Source organism: Ictidomys tridecemlineatus (assembly GCF_052094955.1).
Source record: "Ictidomys tridecemlineatus isolate mIctTri1 chromosome 5 unlocalized genomic scaffold, mIctTri1.hap1 SUPER_5_unloc_1, whole genome shotgun sequence".
Lineage (NCBI taxonomy): Eukaryota > Metazoa > Chordata > Mammalia > Rodentia > Sciuridae > Ictidomys > Ictidomys tridecemlineatus.
The window spans coordinates 344522-364538 of NW_027520954.1; the positions used below are offsets into that span (position 1 = coordinate 344522).

The 20017-nt window shown below is 42.5% G+C and overlaps 1 protein-coding gene across 1 annotated transcript; it reads left to right on the forward strand.

Annotated features, from left to right (window-relative positions):
* The first annotated feature begins 7724 nt into the window (after positions 1 to 7724).
* On the forward strand, positions 7725 to 9119 carry LOC144372256 (sperm motility kinase 2A-like). Its single transcript, XM_078035630.1, has one exon. It carries the CDS (start codon positions 7725 to 7727, stop codon positions 9117 to 9119), a length of 1395 nt encoding a protein of 464 aa, XP_077891756.1.
* The last annotated feature ends 10898 nt before the right edge of the window (positions 9120 to 20017 follow it).

The following is a 20017-nucleotide window of genomic DNA, read 5'->3' on the forward strand; positions in this document are numbered from 1 at the left end:
CCTACGAACACCAACCAAGGATGCTAGCAAATATAAAACTAACAGAACAAAACAACGAATCAAAATCAGTAACAGACACAAGACAAAACAACAAACCCAAATTAGGGAACTAATAGCCAAGGACCGCCAGCAACAACTGCCAACCACCAACCACCAAAAGTCCTAACTATCATGGAGTCCAACAGGTCACCTCCAAGGGCTACCTGTACTTGTGGACAAAATCCCAGCTGTGACCACTCTCTCATATACCTTTGAAACTTACTCATAATGTCTCCTTGTGACATCAGAGCAATTAATCGCTCAGCCATGCCTGGCCATAACTCCCAGGGGTCGTCTCCCTTTGGGGCCTTCAAAACTTCTTCCATTTTCAGAATAGGAATAAAGAAGGACTACAGACACTTTTTGCTTTAGTGGGTCACAGAGACTGATGTGTACTTGCTTAGGAATTAATATTCTGTGGAACTTCAATGTAATTTTCACTTTCCATCTAAAAACCTGTAATAACTTTTGGTTATTTCCTTAAACACAGCACACAAAAATAGCATTTATCCTGGTTCCTAAATTTTGGGTGTCTCCTCACATTTTACACATCTACCTCATCCTTGTCCCTTGTCCCTTGTCCATGCAGTGGCAGCAGTTTCAGGAAGTCTGGGAAGAGTTTGGGAAATGACGGATCTAAAGAGGCAGGCAGAGTGGACTGCCAGATGACAAGCCAGGAGATACAGACCATCTAGAAAGATGGGCCAGAAGCTTAACTAAGGTACCAGAAGCTAATGATGTGGTCAGAATGCTTTTAAAAATGGATGCTCAAGGACATAGTGGGAGGAAAGCAGTAGTGAACATGGTGGACTTTTTGGGCGGGGGGGCGCAGGTATGGCATCAGCAAGGGAATCACCACACATGGCCATCCACATAGGGAAGACATGTGGAGAACAGGACATTTGAGAGGAATTACAGGGACTAACAGGATCTACTCCCTATTTTGGTAAGGGGCATAGGAAGAGGGATAGGTGCAACAAAGACCAGGGGAGTCCAAAAACCACTGAATGGATCAATGGATGAACCTGGAGGACCCTGTGCTAAGTGAAAGAAGCCTGACACAGGGAGAGGATACTGCATGATCTCTCCAGTGGAATTTGAAAGACATGTACTTGTAGATGCAAGGAGTAGAATGGTCTATGGGCAACAAAGAGGTGATGGTTAAGGAGTTGTAACACTTCAACTATGCAAGTTGATTAAGTTCTGGAGATCTACTATGTGGTATCATGTCTAGAGCTGACAGTACTGTATTGTATACTTAAAATTTCTAAGAGGGCAGAATGTATGTTAAATATTCTTACTAACAAAGCCCCTGGCCCCAGTCATAATAAGAAAGAGAATGGGAAGAATCTTGGGGAGGTCTATTTGTCATCTTGGTGCTGGTGATGAATTCATGGGTGTATACTTTCCCCAAACTCATTGAGATGCATACACAAAATATTCAAGGCTTTTGTTTTTTTTTGGTCAACCACTTCTCAATAAGTGATTTTAAATAAATGAATAGATATTTTTCATAAATGGTTTTAATGACTCCAATTATGGACTATTCTTTGAACATATATCTAAGCCAAGGCAAGAGCACATCATTCATCAAGTATGATTGGCTCTATCAGTTGCAGCAGTAGTTTTTCAAGTGTGATTTCCAGACCTGCAGCATCTGCAATATCTGGAGGATGGCAGAAATGCAAATTCTCCAGCTCCAGCCAGTCTTGCTGAATCAGAAGCTCAGGAGGTGGAGGTGGGGCCCAGGAATCTGTCATCACAAGCCCTCTAGGTGATTGTTGCATGTTCAAATGTAGAATCCTCTGAGCATGGTAAGAGGAACGCTGTAGACATTGGGGAAGCAGGGATCTGAAGAACAGCTGTGATTTCAGGAGCACATTGTATGAGCAGGTGGAGCTCAGACAGTTCTTGGAGAAAGGAGATTGGGAAGGGAAAAATCCTTAAAAGACAAGTACTATTCCCCCCACTCCCTTGAATTTAGGCCACTGAGATTTCAACAATTCCATTGATGGGGAGTGTATCAAATAACTACTATTTTATTACTGGTATTATGAATCCATTGTATTTTCAGTCTAGTCTGGAATAGCACAACATAGATGACAAAAAATACTTGATATGGTTACAGAAATAGTTTAGTAACTATGGTGTCCTTGACAAGTGTTGCTCTACTGGGGTTCTTTTTGATCTTTATCTGCATATCAGAACCATCTGGGGAGCTTTAATAAAACCCTCACATCTGGGTGCACCATAAAATTCTGACTCCATTGTCCCTGTGTGTAATATGAACATTGGGATTTTAGAAAACTCCCCAGATAATTCTAGTGTGAAGCTAAGTTTGAGACCTATGAGGATATAAATTTATCATCAAGCCTGAGCTTAGGTATTTTTTTGCCAGTGGTGAGGAAGATGATTTGCTCCAGGTGAATTTTCCAAACGGAGGAAATAACACGTGTTATTTAGCTTTGAGTCAGTACAGGGTTCATCTTGATAAGGCGAGTGAAGCTGTGTATTATTATTGTAGGGGATGGAGTTCTGTTTAATTTGACAAACATTTATTGAACTCTCTAGGTAAAGTAATCTGCTAGTTGATAGGGATTCAGTGAAACACAAGTCCCTGTGTTCAGCTCCTTTTTTTAGAGCAGGAATCAGACAGAGTGTGATCTAGAATTTTGTGTTGTCTACACATTGATGGTTCTCAGTATTGCTGAAAGTGCATATTTGTGCATTGGAGTAATCAGGTATTACCGTGCTATTTGTATTATGAACCAGAGCTAAATCACTGGTCTGCAAATAATTTACTATAAATAAATAAATTACGGTGCACTTGCAGATATGCAAAAATAACATCACTCACTTAAGTTACAGCATTGAATGAGAATTAGAGATAGCATTATAGATGGAAATTGTTCACGTGAGGCCCAAAAGATGATCTAAACAGTCCTAAAATCACACATGAAAGATTGTCATATCTGTATTTTGATCAATGATATCAGTAAGTTCCACTTATTCAGCAGCAAATGGATCAATTTGTCTCATCTGTAACTATAGTGTATGTGGAAGAATCGCTACATTTGAAGATAGGGTAGGGAGAATTATGTGCAGACAGAGTTGAAGTCAGAAATTCCATGTGGTTTAGTAACACCTAAGAGTTCTATGAAAGTAAGGATCTCAACTCTATGTTTCCAGTGAAGTCCAGCCCAGGAGGCCTTGTTCAGGTACTGAATTGAAGACTGTTTTGCTGCTAATTCTGTGACCTAGTGTTGTCATCACATCATACATCATAGTGTATCCAGGCACCAGTGATTGAAAACAACAGAGACCTTCTCAAATTGATCTGAGCACAGCTCAGATGTGCCATTAAGCGATAATCCCTGTCTTAGAATCTGCAATCCTGTGTGGGCTTCAAACTCTACCAGCTGCTCTAGGCTTACATTCTAATTAGCTTAGTACCTTCATATAAAAAGAATTCCTATTAGTTCAGCAAATTCCTGGGAGGTAGGTCCATATTGACCTGGCTTGTGTTATATGTCCCATGGGATTCAGCTATTTTCTGAGTCAAATCAAATAATTAACCCATGTAGTGCAAGGTGAGCTTTGACTTATTGGCTGAGAGTAGGGGGTGATTCGCTTAGAAAGATAGGGTGGTCATTTCCAGTTCTACAGCAGGTATTTGAAGAAATAGATGTGTGGGAAAATGAAGAGCTTATCCCAAGTCATATAGACAGTAAATGAAAGACACTAACTTGTACATAGTCTGCTGGACTCTGTAAACTGGCCTAAAAAATGAGGATTTGTGCTAGCCACAGTGGTGCATGCTTATAATCCCAGCTACTTGAGAGGCTGAGGCAGGAGGATCTCAATTCTGAGGCCAGCCTCAGCAACTTAGCAAGGTAAGCATCCCTAAGTTCAAACCCCAGCATCAAAATAAAATTTTTTTTTGAGAGAGAGAGAATTCTAATATTTATTTTTTAGTTTTCAGCAGACACAACATCTTTGTTTGTATGTTGTGTTAAGGATCCAACCCGGGCCACACCCATGCCAAGCGGGCCGTGAGCCACATCCCCAGCCCAATAAAAAGTTTTAAAAAGGAGCACCTGGGAATCTATGGGAACGTAAGCTTCAGGGCCACCCACAGCCATGGAAAGCCCCTCTCCATTAAAAACAACAACAAAAAATTGTTTGATTTTCCTTTCAGAGTGCTGTAATAACCATATCAACTTTAGATCTCCCCAAACCTGTCTTTGATTCCTGCATATCTTGTTTCCCCTGCCTGGATGTCCCTTCCTGCCTGCAGTTCTAACAGCCTGTTTCAGGACACATCGCCCTCCAAATTCAGATACTCCAACTGATTTTGATTTGGCACTTTCTCTGGCTTCCCCAGTGAAACATGATTACTTCCTATTCATGGCACCTTCTTTGAAGATCTCCTGGGATATCTGTCACAGTCTCCCTTGTGTTATTTTAGCTGTTTATGTGCATATCTTATCTTTCTACTGAAATGTCAGTCACTCTCAGGTGACTTAGTTTTTCTGAGTCCCCATGGGACTCACTGTATGGTTGCCTAGGGGTTATGTACCCAATGCATGAATGTTGGGGGATGAGCCCAGAATCCACAACTACCAGGAGTGTCTTTGTTGATTATCCTGGAACTACTGACTTTTTTGTTTGTTTCATTTCTTTGTTTTTTTTTTTTTTCTCTTTTTTATTTTTGGACAACTCTTTATCTTGGTTTTCCCAAAAACCAGGAAATTACTTGCTCTGTGCCAATGAATCTGGAAGATTTTTTAAGTACAGGCTTTGAAAGACAAAGGTGTAAAAAATATTGCAGGCCAGATGTATTCATTTAATATTCCAGAGGTCATAAAAAATGCATTACGGGGAGTCACTAGAAATGTTGTCTCATAATTTCCCTGTTTCTTCTCCTCTGGGACATTTTTGTCACTTATTTGAATGCTTAAGAGGTGGTTGGGTTGTTGTCAAGGCTTTACTAATAAATTTTTAATCAGTAAAAACCTTCTTCAAGTCTTTCTAATGGTGCCCATATCAAATACTTTCAGAAATAACAGACTACTCTCAAATGTACCCCGGAATACCTACACATAGAAAATGCACATCTCTGCAGAACTAACAAGTCTATTTTCTACACCTAATACTCTTACTATTCCATTTAATGTTAGATAAATCTTTAAGCACTGTAGGTTTTTCTAATTACTTTTAAAAGCAATTTATTTCTAGCTACTGAAAATGCAGTGAATGTTCATGGTGAAAAACACAAAAAAATATATACCAGGGAAAATGCCTGAGTTATTTTCTTTTGCAGACTTCTGAAATACTTCAACTAAGGTTTTTAGTGCATTGGTAGAGTCGTTAAGAGTCTTTAATTTGTTTCTCACAGTATGTGTTTGCGTGTGCTCCCACTGAGACCTGATGATGCTATTTTAGAACAATTGAAGAGGAACATCATTTCGCCAAACCATATAAAGAGCCTTACCAACCTGTTAATGAATATGATTAAGATGAAACGAGCAGGTTAGAGAAGTAGAGAAGCAGGTGTACCTTTGTCAAGGAAGATGAATCCAAGACCCTATGGGCCAGGACTGCAGGCTACATAATTTGCATACAGGCTCCTGTTACATTTCAATTTCAGTGAGCACATTGAGTCAGAAAATATTTATTGTTTAGCTTCTGGAAATTTCATTATTATTCTGAATTTCCTTAAGTAAAAGTTGCTTTAGAAGCCTCCTAAATTCTTTTAGGTGAAACATGAAGAAAAGGAAGATTTCATATGAGGTACAAGTACAAGAAGCAACCAGGAACACTTATAGGCCAAGTGTGGTGTTTATGAGGCACAGACCTGCCCCTGAAGACTGAGGAGCTGATATTGAGGTCTTCAAAAGGAATCATTTCTAACTGAGAGCTCCCCTCAGCAGATCTGCCTTGGCCCTCAGAGATCTTGCCCACCTCCAGTGTCCTTCACTAGCTTTGTGAAGATGCCACTCACATCTCCAGCCTCAACCTGGACAGGCACAGATCCTAGACTATGAAAACCACTTCCACATAGCCACTTCCTTCAAATTCAATGTGATTGGTTGTCTCTTACTAATCTTTTTTATCTGCCAGTCTCCGAATGTCTTAGCCGATAAATTGAAGTCATCTTTATGAAAAAATATTCATTTATTTAAAATCATTTTATTAAGAAATAGTTGACAAATAAAACCTTGAATATTTTGTGTATGCATCTCAATGAGTTTGGGGAAAGTATACACCCATGAATTCATCACCAGCACCAAGATGACAAATAGACCTCCCCAAGATTCTTCCCATTCTCTTTCTTATTATGGCTGGGGCCAGGGGCTTTGTTAGTAAGAATATTTAACATACATTCTGCCCTCTTAGAAATTTTAAGTATACAATACAGTACTGTCAGCTCTAGACATGATACCACATAGTAGATCTCCAGAACTTAATCAACTTGCATAGTTGAAGTGTTACAACTCCTTAACCATCGACCATTCTATTCCTTGCATCTACAAGTACATGTCTTTCAAATTCCACTGGAGAGATCATGCAGTATCCTCTCCCTGTGTCAGGCTTCTTTCACTTAGCACAGGGTCCTCCAGGTTCATCCATTGATCCATTCAGTGGTTTTTGGACTCCCCTGGTCTTTGTTGCACCTATCCCTCTTCCTATGCCCCTTACCAAAATAGGGAGTAGATCCTGTTAGTCCTTGTAATTCCTCTCAAACATCCTGTTCTCCACATGCCTTCTCTATGTGGATGGCCATTCCCTTGTTGATGCCACACCTGCGCCCCCCGCCCAAAAAATCCACCAAGTCCACCATGTTCACTACTGCTTTCCTCCCACTATGTCCTTGAGCATCCATTTTTAAAAGCATTCTGACCACATCATTAGCTTCTGGTACCTTAGTTAAGCTTCTGGCCCATCTTTCTAGATGGTCTGTATCTCCTGGCTTGTCATCTGGCAGTCCACTCTGCCCGCCTCTCCAGATCCGTCATTTCCCAAACTCTTCCCAGACTTCCTGAAACTGCTGCCACTGCATGGACAAGGGACAAGGGACAAGGATGAGGTAGATGTGTAAAATGTGAGAAGACACCCAAAATTTAGGAACCAGGATAAATGCTATTTTTGTGTGCTGTGTTTAAGGAAATAACCAAAAGTTATTACAGGTTTTTAGATGGAAAGTGAAAATTACATTGAAGTTCCACAGAATATTAATTCCTAAGCAAGTACACATCAGTCTCTGTGACCCACTAAAGCAAAAAGTGTCTGTAGTCCTTCTTTATTCCTATTCTGAAAATGGAAGAAGTTTTGAAGGCCCCAAAGGGAGACGACCCCTGGGAGTTATGGCCAGGCATGGCTGAGCGATTAATTGCTCTGATGTCACAAGGAGACATTATGAGTAAGTTTCAAAGGTATATGAGAGAGTGGCCACAGCTGGGATTTTGTCCACAAGTACAGGTAGCCCTTGGAGGTGACCTGTTGGACTCCATGATAGTTAGGACTTTTGGTGGTTGGTGGTTGGCAGTTGTTGCTGGCGGTCCTTGGCTATTAGTTCCCTAATTTGGGTTTGTTGTTTTGTCTTGTGTCTGTTATTGATTTTGATTCGTTGTTTTGTTCTGTTAGTTTTATATTTGCTAGCATCCTTGGTTGGTGTTCGTAGGATGCATAGCCAGAGTAGTGACAGTAGTGTTATGTTGCAGGGGCCCAGGTCCCATCAGAAGGCAGTATTGAGGGAGCAGTATGAGGTCCTGAGGGACATTGGGTTTGGCGGGTTTGGCAAGATCAAATTAGCCCGCCATCGCCTGACTGGGGTAGAGGTGGCCATCAAAGTCCTGCGGAAGAAAGGGCAGAACCTCTTGCTCCTCTCCGAACCAGAGATGATGAGGAGCCTGGAGCATCCCAATGTGATCCAGTTATTGCAGGTTGCTGAGACCAACAGAAATATTTATATGGTGATGGAACACGCAGGTGGAGGTCGGCTACTGGACCACATCCCACACGGTGGCATGCAGGAGGAAGAGGCCCGCAGACTTTTTCGGCAGGTAGTGAGTGCCGTGAGCTACTGCCATGACAAGGGCATTGTACATCGAGACCTGAAGCCAGAGAACATCATGGTGGATGCCAGGAGCCATGCTAGACTTATCGATTTTGGCTTCAGTGCCAGGTTCACGCCTGGGCAGAGGCTGCGCCAGTTCTGGGGCACTCTGTCATACTTTGCCCCCGAAATTATCCTGAGGCAAGAGTATGAAGGGCCCCCAGTGGACATCTGGAGCCTGGGTGTAATTCTGCATTATATGTTGACAGGGAGGTGCCCATTTAGTGGCAACACCTCTAAGGAGATGCTGAGTCAGATCAAGCAGGCAACCTACCGCGACCCTCCCGGTGTTTCCTTGGCAGCACGATTGCTCATCCGCCGAATGCTGTCCCTGGACCCCCAGAATCGACCCACAGCCAAGCAGATCCTTCAGCACCCATGGATGACAAAGGGTAAGCAGGATTTACCCCAGGATTATAGTGAACCAATCCCCTTCCGCCCAGACCCTGAAATACTGACCACCATGTTTGATATGGGTTACGATCTGCGTAAGACCTGGGTGTCCCTGGCCAAGAGGAAGTTCAACGCGGTAATGGCTACCTACCTTCTGCTCCAGCACCAGAAAAGCCAAGGGGCAGGCTGCATGTTCCAGGGGAAGCCTGTGCTTCCGAGGGTGAAGCCTCGCCCACGCCCTGTGGATCTTTCCCATTCCCCTGTGCTCCCAAAGAGGAGCCCCAGCGAGCCTGCCCTGAGCACCTTCCCCTTGCCCTGTGAGCCTCAGCTGCCTGAGGGCTCCACACAGGCAGGGCAGAAGCACATCAGGAGTGCCAGTGAGCCTGCTCTCCATCTCCACTTGCAGCCAGCAGGGGCCTCCACACCTGATGCAGGCCCTCAGCTGGACTCTGGGCAACCCCAGGCCCACAGAAGAAGGCTCTTGAGGTGGGTTGACAGGATTGCTACCTATGTCCGAAAACTGTGCTGTTGCTCACCAGGGGTCAGCAATAAGTTGGCTCCCATGTAAGAGGGCATAAAGGTGGCAGGTTCATTAAGTGTGGCTCCAGTGAAGGGAAGAGATGACCCAGGCAAAACCAGGGGATAGCCAGAGGACCCTGTTCTCTATGGAACCTGACACCTTGTATGGGCATCGGATGTGTGGACTCTGAACCACTGCAGGAGCACGATGTGCCAAGACATCAGGTTTCTCTGCCCAAGGACCAAGAACCCTGCCCAAGCACCCAGCACCCTTCTGCATCCATCAGGACATCAGGACTCTCCTGTGCCTCCACCTGCAGAAGAATCAGAGGCTGCTTCCTTGGGACCCTTCCCCTGCCCTATTCCTCTTTCCTTTCTCCCATTCCCCAGTGATGATTCTCACTAAATTTGTTTCAGACAAATTTGGTATAAAACCATTGTTCAAAATGTTTATAGTTGCTTTATTTGTAATCACCTCACTCTGGAAACAATCCAAATGTCCCCTAGAAAACCATGATATGTCCATACTGTAAAATGCTCTCAGCAATAAAATGAGAAGACTTCTGATATAAACAAAAACATGGATGAAAAGCAAATAATTTATGATAACGGAAAGAAGCCAGATTCAAAAGGCTTCAATACTGCATGATTCCATTCATATGGCATTCTGGAAAAGGGAAAAAAAGCCAACCATTGGATGCCAGGGGCTGGCGGGTAGTGTTTAGGGGTTGACTGCAGATATCACAAGGGAATTGTACCTTTGCAGTGCTGGTCCATTGAACACAGGACCTTGTGCATGCAGGGCAAGTTCTCTACCACTGAACTGCAGCTCTAGCCCAACAAGGGAGCTGCTCTGGTTAGGAAACTATCTTGATTTGATAACATGACTATATACTTTTAAAAAGTATCAGAACCGATAGCTAGGTGCAGAGTTGCACACCTGTAATCCCAGAAACTGGGGAGGTTGAGCAGCAGGATCACTAATTTGAGGCCAGTGTCAGCAACTTAGTGAGGCCTTAAACAATGTAGTGAGAACTTGTCTCAAATTTTTTTAAAAGGCCTTGGATGTATGTCCCTTTAAAAGTAAAGCAACCCTTGTTTCAATTCCCAGGACAAAAAAAATAAGTACTAGAACTATAGACTGGAAAGGGTAGATTTTGTAGTGTGTGAGACTTTATTGGAAAAATGTAAAGAGCCAAGAATAAACAAGACAATTTGTTAAAAAATGAAATAAATTAAAAGTGTTTCTTCAGATATCAAGAATCATTATGAAAATGATGTGATTAAAATAATTTATATTGGTTCACAGAAGGAGTAAACTGTTGATAAAAAAAAGAACTTAGAAACAGATCTCTTAATATAGGATCATGATAAATCATAGAAGTGGGTGGGAATAATGTCTGTCTTTTCATTAAGAGGATATGAAAACATCGGTTCACCAGGTTATTTTTTTAAATGCAATTTATTTCTGCCTAACATCTACAGAAACCCTCTCCTGAAATCTTATCTAAAACATGGAACAACAGGAAGTCTCACACTGCTGGTGAGAGTATAACTCCATTCAAGATATGGGGAAACAGTTTAGCAATATTCACCTAATTTAGAAACATTCATATCCCATGATCCAAGCAATTCCACTCCATGGCAGGAACACACACAACAGAAACGTGATTCCATGTGCACCAAGACACCTGGGAGCATTTATGAATGGAGCCCCAATGGAGAAATGACCTAAATATTCATTAATAATGGAATGAATTTGTAAAAAGTAGTGTTTTATTTTTTACAATAGTGTAGCATAAACAAGGAAATGAGTAAAATGTACAATGGATGCTTTGGTTACATGGTGGCAAACCTGTCCCTTTCTCTGGGTCATCTTTTCCCTCTTCATGGTGTCTAGGGAAATTGCCTAAAGGGCCCCAATGTTCACTCTTTCCAACAGTCAAGCTCTTGGTCATGTGACTTGGAGTTACCCTTAAATAAAAGGTGCAATGGATCTCTTCCTATAGAACCTGGGCTTGGCTCTGTGACTGTCTCTGGTCAGTAGAAAGAGATGCAAATGAGAAGGGGCCAGTTGTGTGTGCAGGCCTCCTGAGGCATCCTGTGTCTTTCTTATCCTACACTCGCCCACCCCTTTGGCCTCTTACGTTTCTAACATCACTATGAGAAAGACATGCCTGGGTGCCCAATGTGACTAAGGTGTCCCAGCCTCACCAGAGCAGTTCTAGTTGTCCCAGGGATACATGAGTAAGCCCTCCTTATCCCCCACCTCAGCTGCATAGCTGCATGTCCCACACAGGGAGGAAGACATGTTCATGGGCATGTGCCCTGTGGTTGGGGGTGGTTCATTTGCTATGCAACAGAAGCCATCTGTGAGGTGGGGCACTGATGAGGTTCAGGGAAGGGTGGATTGTGCCAAGCAGAGGCAGGGGAGAGGAAGAAGGGCTGCTGGAAAGAAATGAACAGCAAAGGCCACCAGTAGTCCCACGTGCGGGCCAGGAGCCAGGAGTCCTGGACCCAGGTAGGGTGGTGGACCTGCTCTCCCTTCCACCCTGTTGGCTATTTTTTATTTTTATTATTTTTTTTGTAACACCAGTGCTCACTGTATGAAATTCATAAAGAGGGATGTAGTGCCCCAACCTGGAAGATCCCCTAAACCCTGCTCTCAATCAGAGCCCATTCCCAGCAGCAACCACAAGTTATGTGCACACCCCTCCTGACATTTGCCTGTGTCCACATGCACACCCATTCATACCTCCTTCCTTCAAGGTTTTAAAAAATTAAGCCATGAGCTATTTATTATATTGGGGTTTGAGCTTTGTCACTTCACAACACATCTTAGAAACCTTCTCAGCTTGTGCACAGAGACCTACGTTGTTTGTTAAATTGCCTCATTTGTATCCCATGTGGAGGTGCCAGCATTGACCTCAGGGTTCCTCTAGGCGTAGACACTTGAGTTCCTCTGGCTTTTCTCTACTGTCTGTGAGCCTTTGGGCACACTGGCAATCATTAGTGCAGGACCCATTCCTATCAGACATTTGGTGGGGTCAAAGGGTATGTCCTGAAAAACACAGACATATTGTTCCACTGTGATCTGAAAAAGTCCTGTGGATGTGTACTCCCAGAAGGTTGGTGGGAAACCCAACATCACTACATTCTTGTTGACGTCAAAAAGCTTTGGTCTTCAGAAATGTTTCTGAGTCCTGGGGAGGTAGCTCCCTGCTGGAGCACTTGACCTGCACCCATGCTTGAGGCCCTGTGTTCGCCCCAGTGCCAAAAAGCAGTAGCAAACTCTCCCAGTCTGCTAGAAACAGATGTGAGTTCACTGGTATTTTGAATGTGAAACTTCTTGGATTAGTGTTAAAATGTACAATTATTTTTTCATGTTTATTGCCTACTAGTGTTTCCCCTAAAATATCCTTTGTCCATTTCTCTTTTATTGATTTGTGAGGCGCTTTATCTGTGAACTCTCTTGTGGTGAATATTGGCACTGCGTCCCCCAGCCTGCCAGATCAGTCTCTTTTAATGTTCTTCTGGGCTCTTTCTTCACAGGGAAGTTTCTACACTGTGTGTCGTCCAGTCTGTTGTCTTCTCATTTCTGGCTGCTGGTTCCTGCTGGGGATGGCTGTGCCCTTGACTGATTGCACTGCATTTTCCCTTTCCACTCTCTCATATGGGCCTGTGTCCCAGGGATTCGTCCAAGTGCACAGTATCTCCACTGGAGAAATAAGGAAAGGAAGGTCAGGCAGGATCAGTGACTTATCTGGGTCACACAGTTTCTTGTTACTTGACTTAGAGCCAGAAGCAGATCACCAGGGCCTCAGGCCCAGGTAGGGGTCTCCACTCCCTACCACTGAGATGATCTGGTCAATGACATGTCCTGCAGTGCACAAGCATCCTGATGTCCCCTGCATGCCTACTGTTGCTGGAAAGCTGTTAACATGTTTCCTCAATATGGCCCTGTCTGTCCTCCCAGAGCCACACAGTGGACCTTCAGTAGCCCTGTTTCCTGTCCCCATCAGGCCTTCAGCAGATGGAGGCAACCCCTGTGCTCCCTGGAAGCACTATTCTTCAGGCCACACACACAGGTCCTTTACCTATTCTCCTGTGACAGGGTCCCAAGCACATCTGGTCACTCTCACTCTCATTAGACCTCCAGCCATATGCAGGCTCATCCAGGCAACAGAACTTCTTGTAGACTGGCACAATGTGTGTGAGTCCCTACGTTTTGGGTGACACAGAGTGGTGAGTCTGAGAGGGCTTCCAGATCAGTGGTTTTGGAGTTGGCCTTAAAGAAATGGCAGTGTAGAGAGGGCGAATAATCAGGGTTCCCTGTGGCAAGTGCCAAGGAATGGGCTGGAGGTGGAGTAGGAAGGGGACAAGGTCAGTGCAAAGGTCCCTGACTGAGCTGAATGCTCAGACTCCGTGTTGTAGGTCACAGGTTCTTAGTGACTTGAGAACCTGGAGGGATGTGTCTCCAAGAACAATCCTGGGATGCCAACTACAAATTTGCAGGAGTGCCTGAAAAAGGTAGATCCAGGAGCCTGCAGGCCTGCTGACCGAGGGGGTGGGCAGCCTGACAGTGACAAAATTCTTAGCTCACTCATGACTGAGGTCACTGCACGTGAAAGCCCTGGGTGGCATTAAGAAAGCACCACCCCCAGAGACTAGAGGGGTCCCAAGACAGAGGCCTGGTACCCAGCATCATGGCAGCTGGGCAGCTTTCTGGCAGGACCTTCACGGTCTTCTTTCCACCTTTTACTCATGGTCATGCCTGGCACATGGAAGCTCAGTGATTGCCAAGTGCGTGAATCAATGCCTAAACTGGTGAACGAGTGAAAAGAATGTACAGTTTGAGTCTGCTATTAGGCTTGGCTGCCCAGCCGTGATGCACTTCTCCCCAGGTCCTTGACCCCAGATGGCAGAGACTTCATTCTGGTGGAGTGTGTTTGGGTGAAGGAGGGAGGTGGCTGGCAAGGGGAGTGAAGGCCACCTCTGCAGGACCCCTATCTTCCCTGAGGTCAGTGGGTGCTGCGCATGCCGTCACTTCTGTCTATCCAGTTAACTCCTGTGCGTCCTTCAGGCTTTCCCTCCAGGAATCCTCCCTGTCCCAGCCAGCTGGGCAGGCTCCTCCCCAGGCCTCCCACACTCACCTCCTTTCCAGCCCTTTGCCTGTGCGGAGGCTCCAAAGGCTTATCAGGCCCTCACTCCGGGTCAGGCAGTGTACCACGTGCTTTTTGGAGTCTTCTCATCGAATCCTCAAGTCTAGAGGTGGGTGCTGTTATGATTACTGTTTTATTGAGGAGGGAACTGAGTTTCTGAGAAGTTCAGTCATTTTCCCAAGATTACCCAGCCAGTGAGGGTCAGTTGCCTCCCGTGCTTGTAGTGCACTTGACCATCCTAGCCCACCCAATTTAGAAGTATAAGGAATGGATGAGTCAATGAATAAATGCTATATCCCAATGTCCTTGAGTAGGAAGGTGCTCTGCCCTTCTGGGAAAAGGGCATTTGCACATCTAACATTTTCTGAGTGTTGTTTATACACCAGGCTCCATACCTTAGCATGTTGATGATATTTATTCCTTAACCTGGGGGGCTGGCTCTACTAATTATGTCCATTTGCTGATGAGAAATTTGAGGCTCAAAGAGGATACTGGGTCACTTTTCACAAAACCTAGGGCCAGTGGATGGCAGAGCTGAGATTGGGAACAGGCAGCCTGACTGCAAAACCTGTGGTCATCACTCTTTGCCATATGGGATATCCAGGGTTTTTCCCAGTGGTGAGTATGCTGACTGCCAGTGGACATGGGGTGGACAGCTGTGGGACTCAGTGCGGTGAGCCCTGGTTGAGGGAGCTACCATGCTCCTGCCAATAGAATAAGGATCTGGAGCCCAGATTGACACTAGTCCTTCCTGTGGCAGAGGAATTTTGAGAAGGATTTGCACCACAGCCCAAGGGTAAGGAAATACTTCCTGAAGCAATTGTGTGGACCATGTCAGGCTTTTGCACACATGGACAGCACAGTCCTCACCTCCCTGTCTGGCTCCTGGTTCCTGGCACCTCCAATCAATACCATGGACAATGTAGCATCTACCAGCATGCCCATGACCTGGGACTCTCCTGAGTTGGGTTCCTCCCCCCACTTCCAGATACTGGAGGGGACCCAAGACAGAGAGGCCTGGTACCCAGCATCATGGCAGCTGGGCAGCTTTCTGGCAGGGCCTTAATGTCTCTTTACACCTTTTACCCATGGTCATGCCTGGCACATGGAAGCTCAGTGATTGCCAGGTGCATGAATCAATGCCTAAACTGGTGAGTGAGTGAGGAGAGAGTAGGAGACCTCCACACTCCAAAACCAAATCATTTAGTAAATACTCCATATATCAGGCCTTATTCCGATCCCAGGAAAGTCCAGGCTCAGAGCTCTTCCCTGCGCACAGGGCCTGCAGATGTTCAATGGATGACTGGAGTGCCAGGAGTGGCTGGGCATCTCTGTCTTCACAGGTGATGCCTGAGTTTCTGGAAGATTTCCACCCATTACCCAGAAAGACGTGAATACTAATACTCCCCTTCCTATGAGGTTATCCTGCTGCCCATTATTCCTATCCTGTGCAGAATCATATCCTCCATCCCTCTGCACTGGAGAAGTGATTTGTGAGCAAAGCTCCCTCTTTTCCATTCTTTGGCAACAGAATAAAGCCATTCCTTCCCCTAACTCATGTCTCTCATTGACTTTACCATGGGATGAGTTTCTAAACCTGGGTTGGGTGACAATCTGAGTGACACTGCCTAGTGGGAACACTCTTGGTGCCAGGCTCTAGACTGAGCTCTTAACACAAGTGTTCTCATTGATGTTCATGGCTACCCTAGGGGAGAACTATAATTATCCCATTTAAAGATGAAAAAGATAGGTTCAGACATGGTAGGTGACCTTCCCAGAGTCATGTAGGTGGCAAATGGCAGAGCTGAGTTTTAAATTTTTTTAAAAAAATATTTTAATTTGTTCTTATTAGTTATATGTGACCGTAGAATGCATTTTGACATGGGTACACAAATGATGCATAACTTCTCATTCCTCTGGTTGTACATGGTGCTGAGTCACACCAGTAGTGTAGTCATACGTCTATATAGGGTAATAATGTCCATCTCATTCCACTGTCCTTCTAACCCCACACCCCCTTCCTTCCCCTCCCTTCCTCTGCCTAATACAAAGTTCCTTCATTTTTCTCTGCCCCTCCCTATTATGGATCAGTATCTGTTTAACAGAGAAATCATTCAGCCTTTGGTTTTTGGGGTTTTACTTATTTCAGTTAGCATGAAATTCTCCAGTTCCATCCATTTACCAGCAAAAGCCATAATTTCATTTTTCTATAAAGCTAAGTAATATTATATTGTGTGTGTATATGTGTGTATATATATAATGTGATATATATATAATGTGATATATATATAATGTGATATATATATAATGTGATATATATATAATGTGATATATATATAATGTGATATATATATAATGCGATATATATATATATATATATATATATATAATTGAAGTTGAAGAGCACCTAGTTTGGTTCCATAGTTTAGGTGTTGTGAATTGAGCTAGTATAAACATTTTTGTGGCTTCAGCATTGCAGTATGCTTATTTTAAGTCATTTGGATATAAACCAAGGAGTGGGATAGGTGGGTCTAATTATGGTTCTATTCCAAGTTTTCTTATTAATCTCTATACTTCTTTTCATAATGGTTGCATCAATCTGCATTCCTACCAGCAATATATGTGTGTTCCTTTTCCCCCACATCCTCACCAACATTTATTGTTGCTTATTTTCTTGATGATTGCCACTCTGACTAGAGTGACAAGTACATTTCTCTGATGTTGAACATATTTTAATGTATTTGTTAGTCACTTGTGTTTCTTCTTTTGAAAAATTTCAGTTTACTCCTTTTACCCATTTTTTATATTAAGATTTTTTTTAGTTCTTTATATATTCTGGGTGTTAATCCCCTGTTGGAGGAGCCAAGTTATGAAACCAGCCCAGATTCCCACAAATAAATGGATAGAGAAAATGTGTATGTACATAATTGAGTTTTACTCAGCCATAAAGAAGAATAAAATTATGACATTTGCTGACAAATCGATAGAACTGGAGTACATGAAGCTAAGTGAAATAGACCAGACTCAGAAAGTCAAGGGTCAAATATTTCCCTCATATGAGGGAGTTAGAGCAAAATAAGGAGGAAAAGGGGAACCAGAAACCATGAAAATAAAGGAGAGATCAGTGGAGAAAGGGGGATGGGGGCGAGGGATGGGAAATGGGAGGAAATGTGGAAAAAAGGTTGACAAAATTGTGCGTGTACATATAGGAATATACCATAGTGAATTCCAGCTTTATGTATATCTGTAAAGCAACGATTATTTTGTAAAAAGCAATAAATAAATAAACAGAAAGAAGATCAATAGAGGAAGGGGAATAAGCAGGAAGGAGTAGATTTAAAGAGGAAGCACTGGGGATTGAAATGGAGCAAATTACATTCCATGCACGTCTGATGATGTCAAAGTGAACCCCATTACCATGTATAACTGTAATGCACTAACAAAAGGCATTTTTAAAATCTTTCCTTTTTGAATTGCTCTCTTCTGATTGGATTTCTATTACTTGATGTGAGAAGGGAGGTGCAAACTAGAACCACCTGGGGAAGCTTTGAGAAATTCTCATGCCCAGGTTGCTCCCAGACTGAATGAATAAAAATTCTATACTTAGAAGAACAGCATATAGTTTATAAATAAGGAAGCTGAACACTTGGAATCCTGGTTTTTTTTCCTAAAGGTAACAGACATGGAGAACTAAATCCAGTTTTCCTGATTCTCACTCAAGTCCCCTTGCCAGCATGAAGAGTGCAGTTTGTTCCTGCTTCTTGTGGCCCATCTTTTCTCTACTGTTGTAGTATGATTCCTTTAGATCAAACAAAAATACCTTCCCTTTTGATTCCTACCTTCCCACAATGCCTATTTCAGAGTCCTATGCACAGTAGGCATTTAATAAAACATATTGACTTACTGATTGTATACTCTGTAAGACTGAAAGGAAGGTAACAAGTTCCTTTTTTGGTGTGCTATGAGGAACAACTAAAAATACCATTTCTCTTGTATACTAGTATGTATTAAGATATGAAGTAACTAAAAGTGGTGTTGATAAAATCAGTTTTCAAAATGTCATTCACTATATTTGTCCAAAAATATGAAAATGAAAATTTTATCTCACAATACCCACATGAAAATCTACTGACGTACATCCAGATGATATTTGTGTAGATAAAACTAAATGTATGTGTTATCTTGCAAACTTCCTTGTTAGAATTTCAAGCAATTCCCCAAGTCTCTCCACATAAAATGTTTAAGAAATAACCAATGAATCACATGAGTAGAGAGTAAAAATGTCAATGATCAATCTCCACTTCCTCAGCTCTCCAGTAAAACTCAATTTTTATACCCCAAACTTGCATCATCTCTTACCTGGACTTTTGGAGTAGCCTCTAACCTGGTCAACCTGCTTTCTCTCTTTCTATCTTCATTGTTCACATAGTAGCCAGGATGGTCTTTTAAATATGTAAGTCATAAACTCTATTTTTGGAAATGACTGAGATTAATTCTTCTATTATTTATAAAACTAAAAAAAGTATGAAGTGAACTTTTTTAAAAAAAATATTAAAAACAAGTAGTACAGGACCCTGATCTTGGAGCAAAAAGAAATAGTTAAGACCCATTATCACCCTGCATTTCTGTCATACTGAGTATTTTCCATACTAAGACATTGGGAAGAGAAGCTCCAAACAGAATTTGGGGCGACTGAGGCAGCAGGAATTTTCAGGACAGGGGCCAAAGAGAAGGGATATATGCATATAAAAAGCTACATAACAGTTTCCTCAAGTCTTTAGCCAAATAATGCACTGGACATGTACAGAGACTCTATGAGACAAGTCCAAGATCTAAAGAGAAAAGTCTGATAATAAACTGTGATCTGAATCACTACGGAAGTTCACAGAAGAATGAGAGACACTTAAATTCTATATAGCCAACAATGGAGAAACTGTTGAACATCTGTAGCATTCATTAGCAATGTCAGAAAACTGGTGATTTAGCAGACGGGCTAATCTAGCCCCAAATAAAAGCTACCTTTGACCCATCTTAACAAGTCTTTGAAGGAACAAGCTGCCTTGCAAGTAAATTACCTGACTATGAGAAGAAAACACATTATACTACTAGCACAACTGAATGCAGATACTCAGCAATATGGCATCACACTGCCTGGCATAAAACAGAAAGTTACTAGGTCCATGAAGAAGCAAGAACTGGCAATTCATGGACAGGAGAAAAATCAGTTAATAAAAATAAATTCAAATAACAGAAATAATGGAATTAACTGACAAGAATGTTAAGATATGGTACACATATTCAAAAATTTGGAAGTAAAGATGGACATAATGAGAAAAGAAACAAATAGATAATCCAAGTAGATAAAAAGAAACCACATGTGAAAAGAATTAAATAGAAATTTTGAACAGAAAACACTGCTGCAATGTAAACAGTCTAATAAGTCTAACAGATTAAACATGGCAGAAGAAAAGATCAGTCTTACAGAGAGTACTAGAAACTATCTAAACAAAAATATGTGCAATAGAAGGCTTAAAAATGTTCCAAGCCTTATTAATCTGTAGGACAATATCAATTTCTCCAACATATGTGTTCTTAGAAGAAGGAAAGGAATATTATTGGAAAATGTACAAAGTCCCAATATTTGAAAGTTTTCCAAATTTTATTTTAAAAATTCATATCCAAGAAGCTCAATGAAACCCAAGCAGGGTAAATACAAATAAAATTACACCAAAGAACTTCATAATCAAAATGCTGAAAACTAGTGACAAAAAGAATATTAAAAACC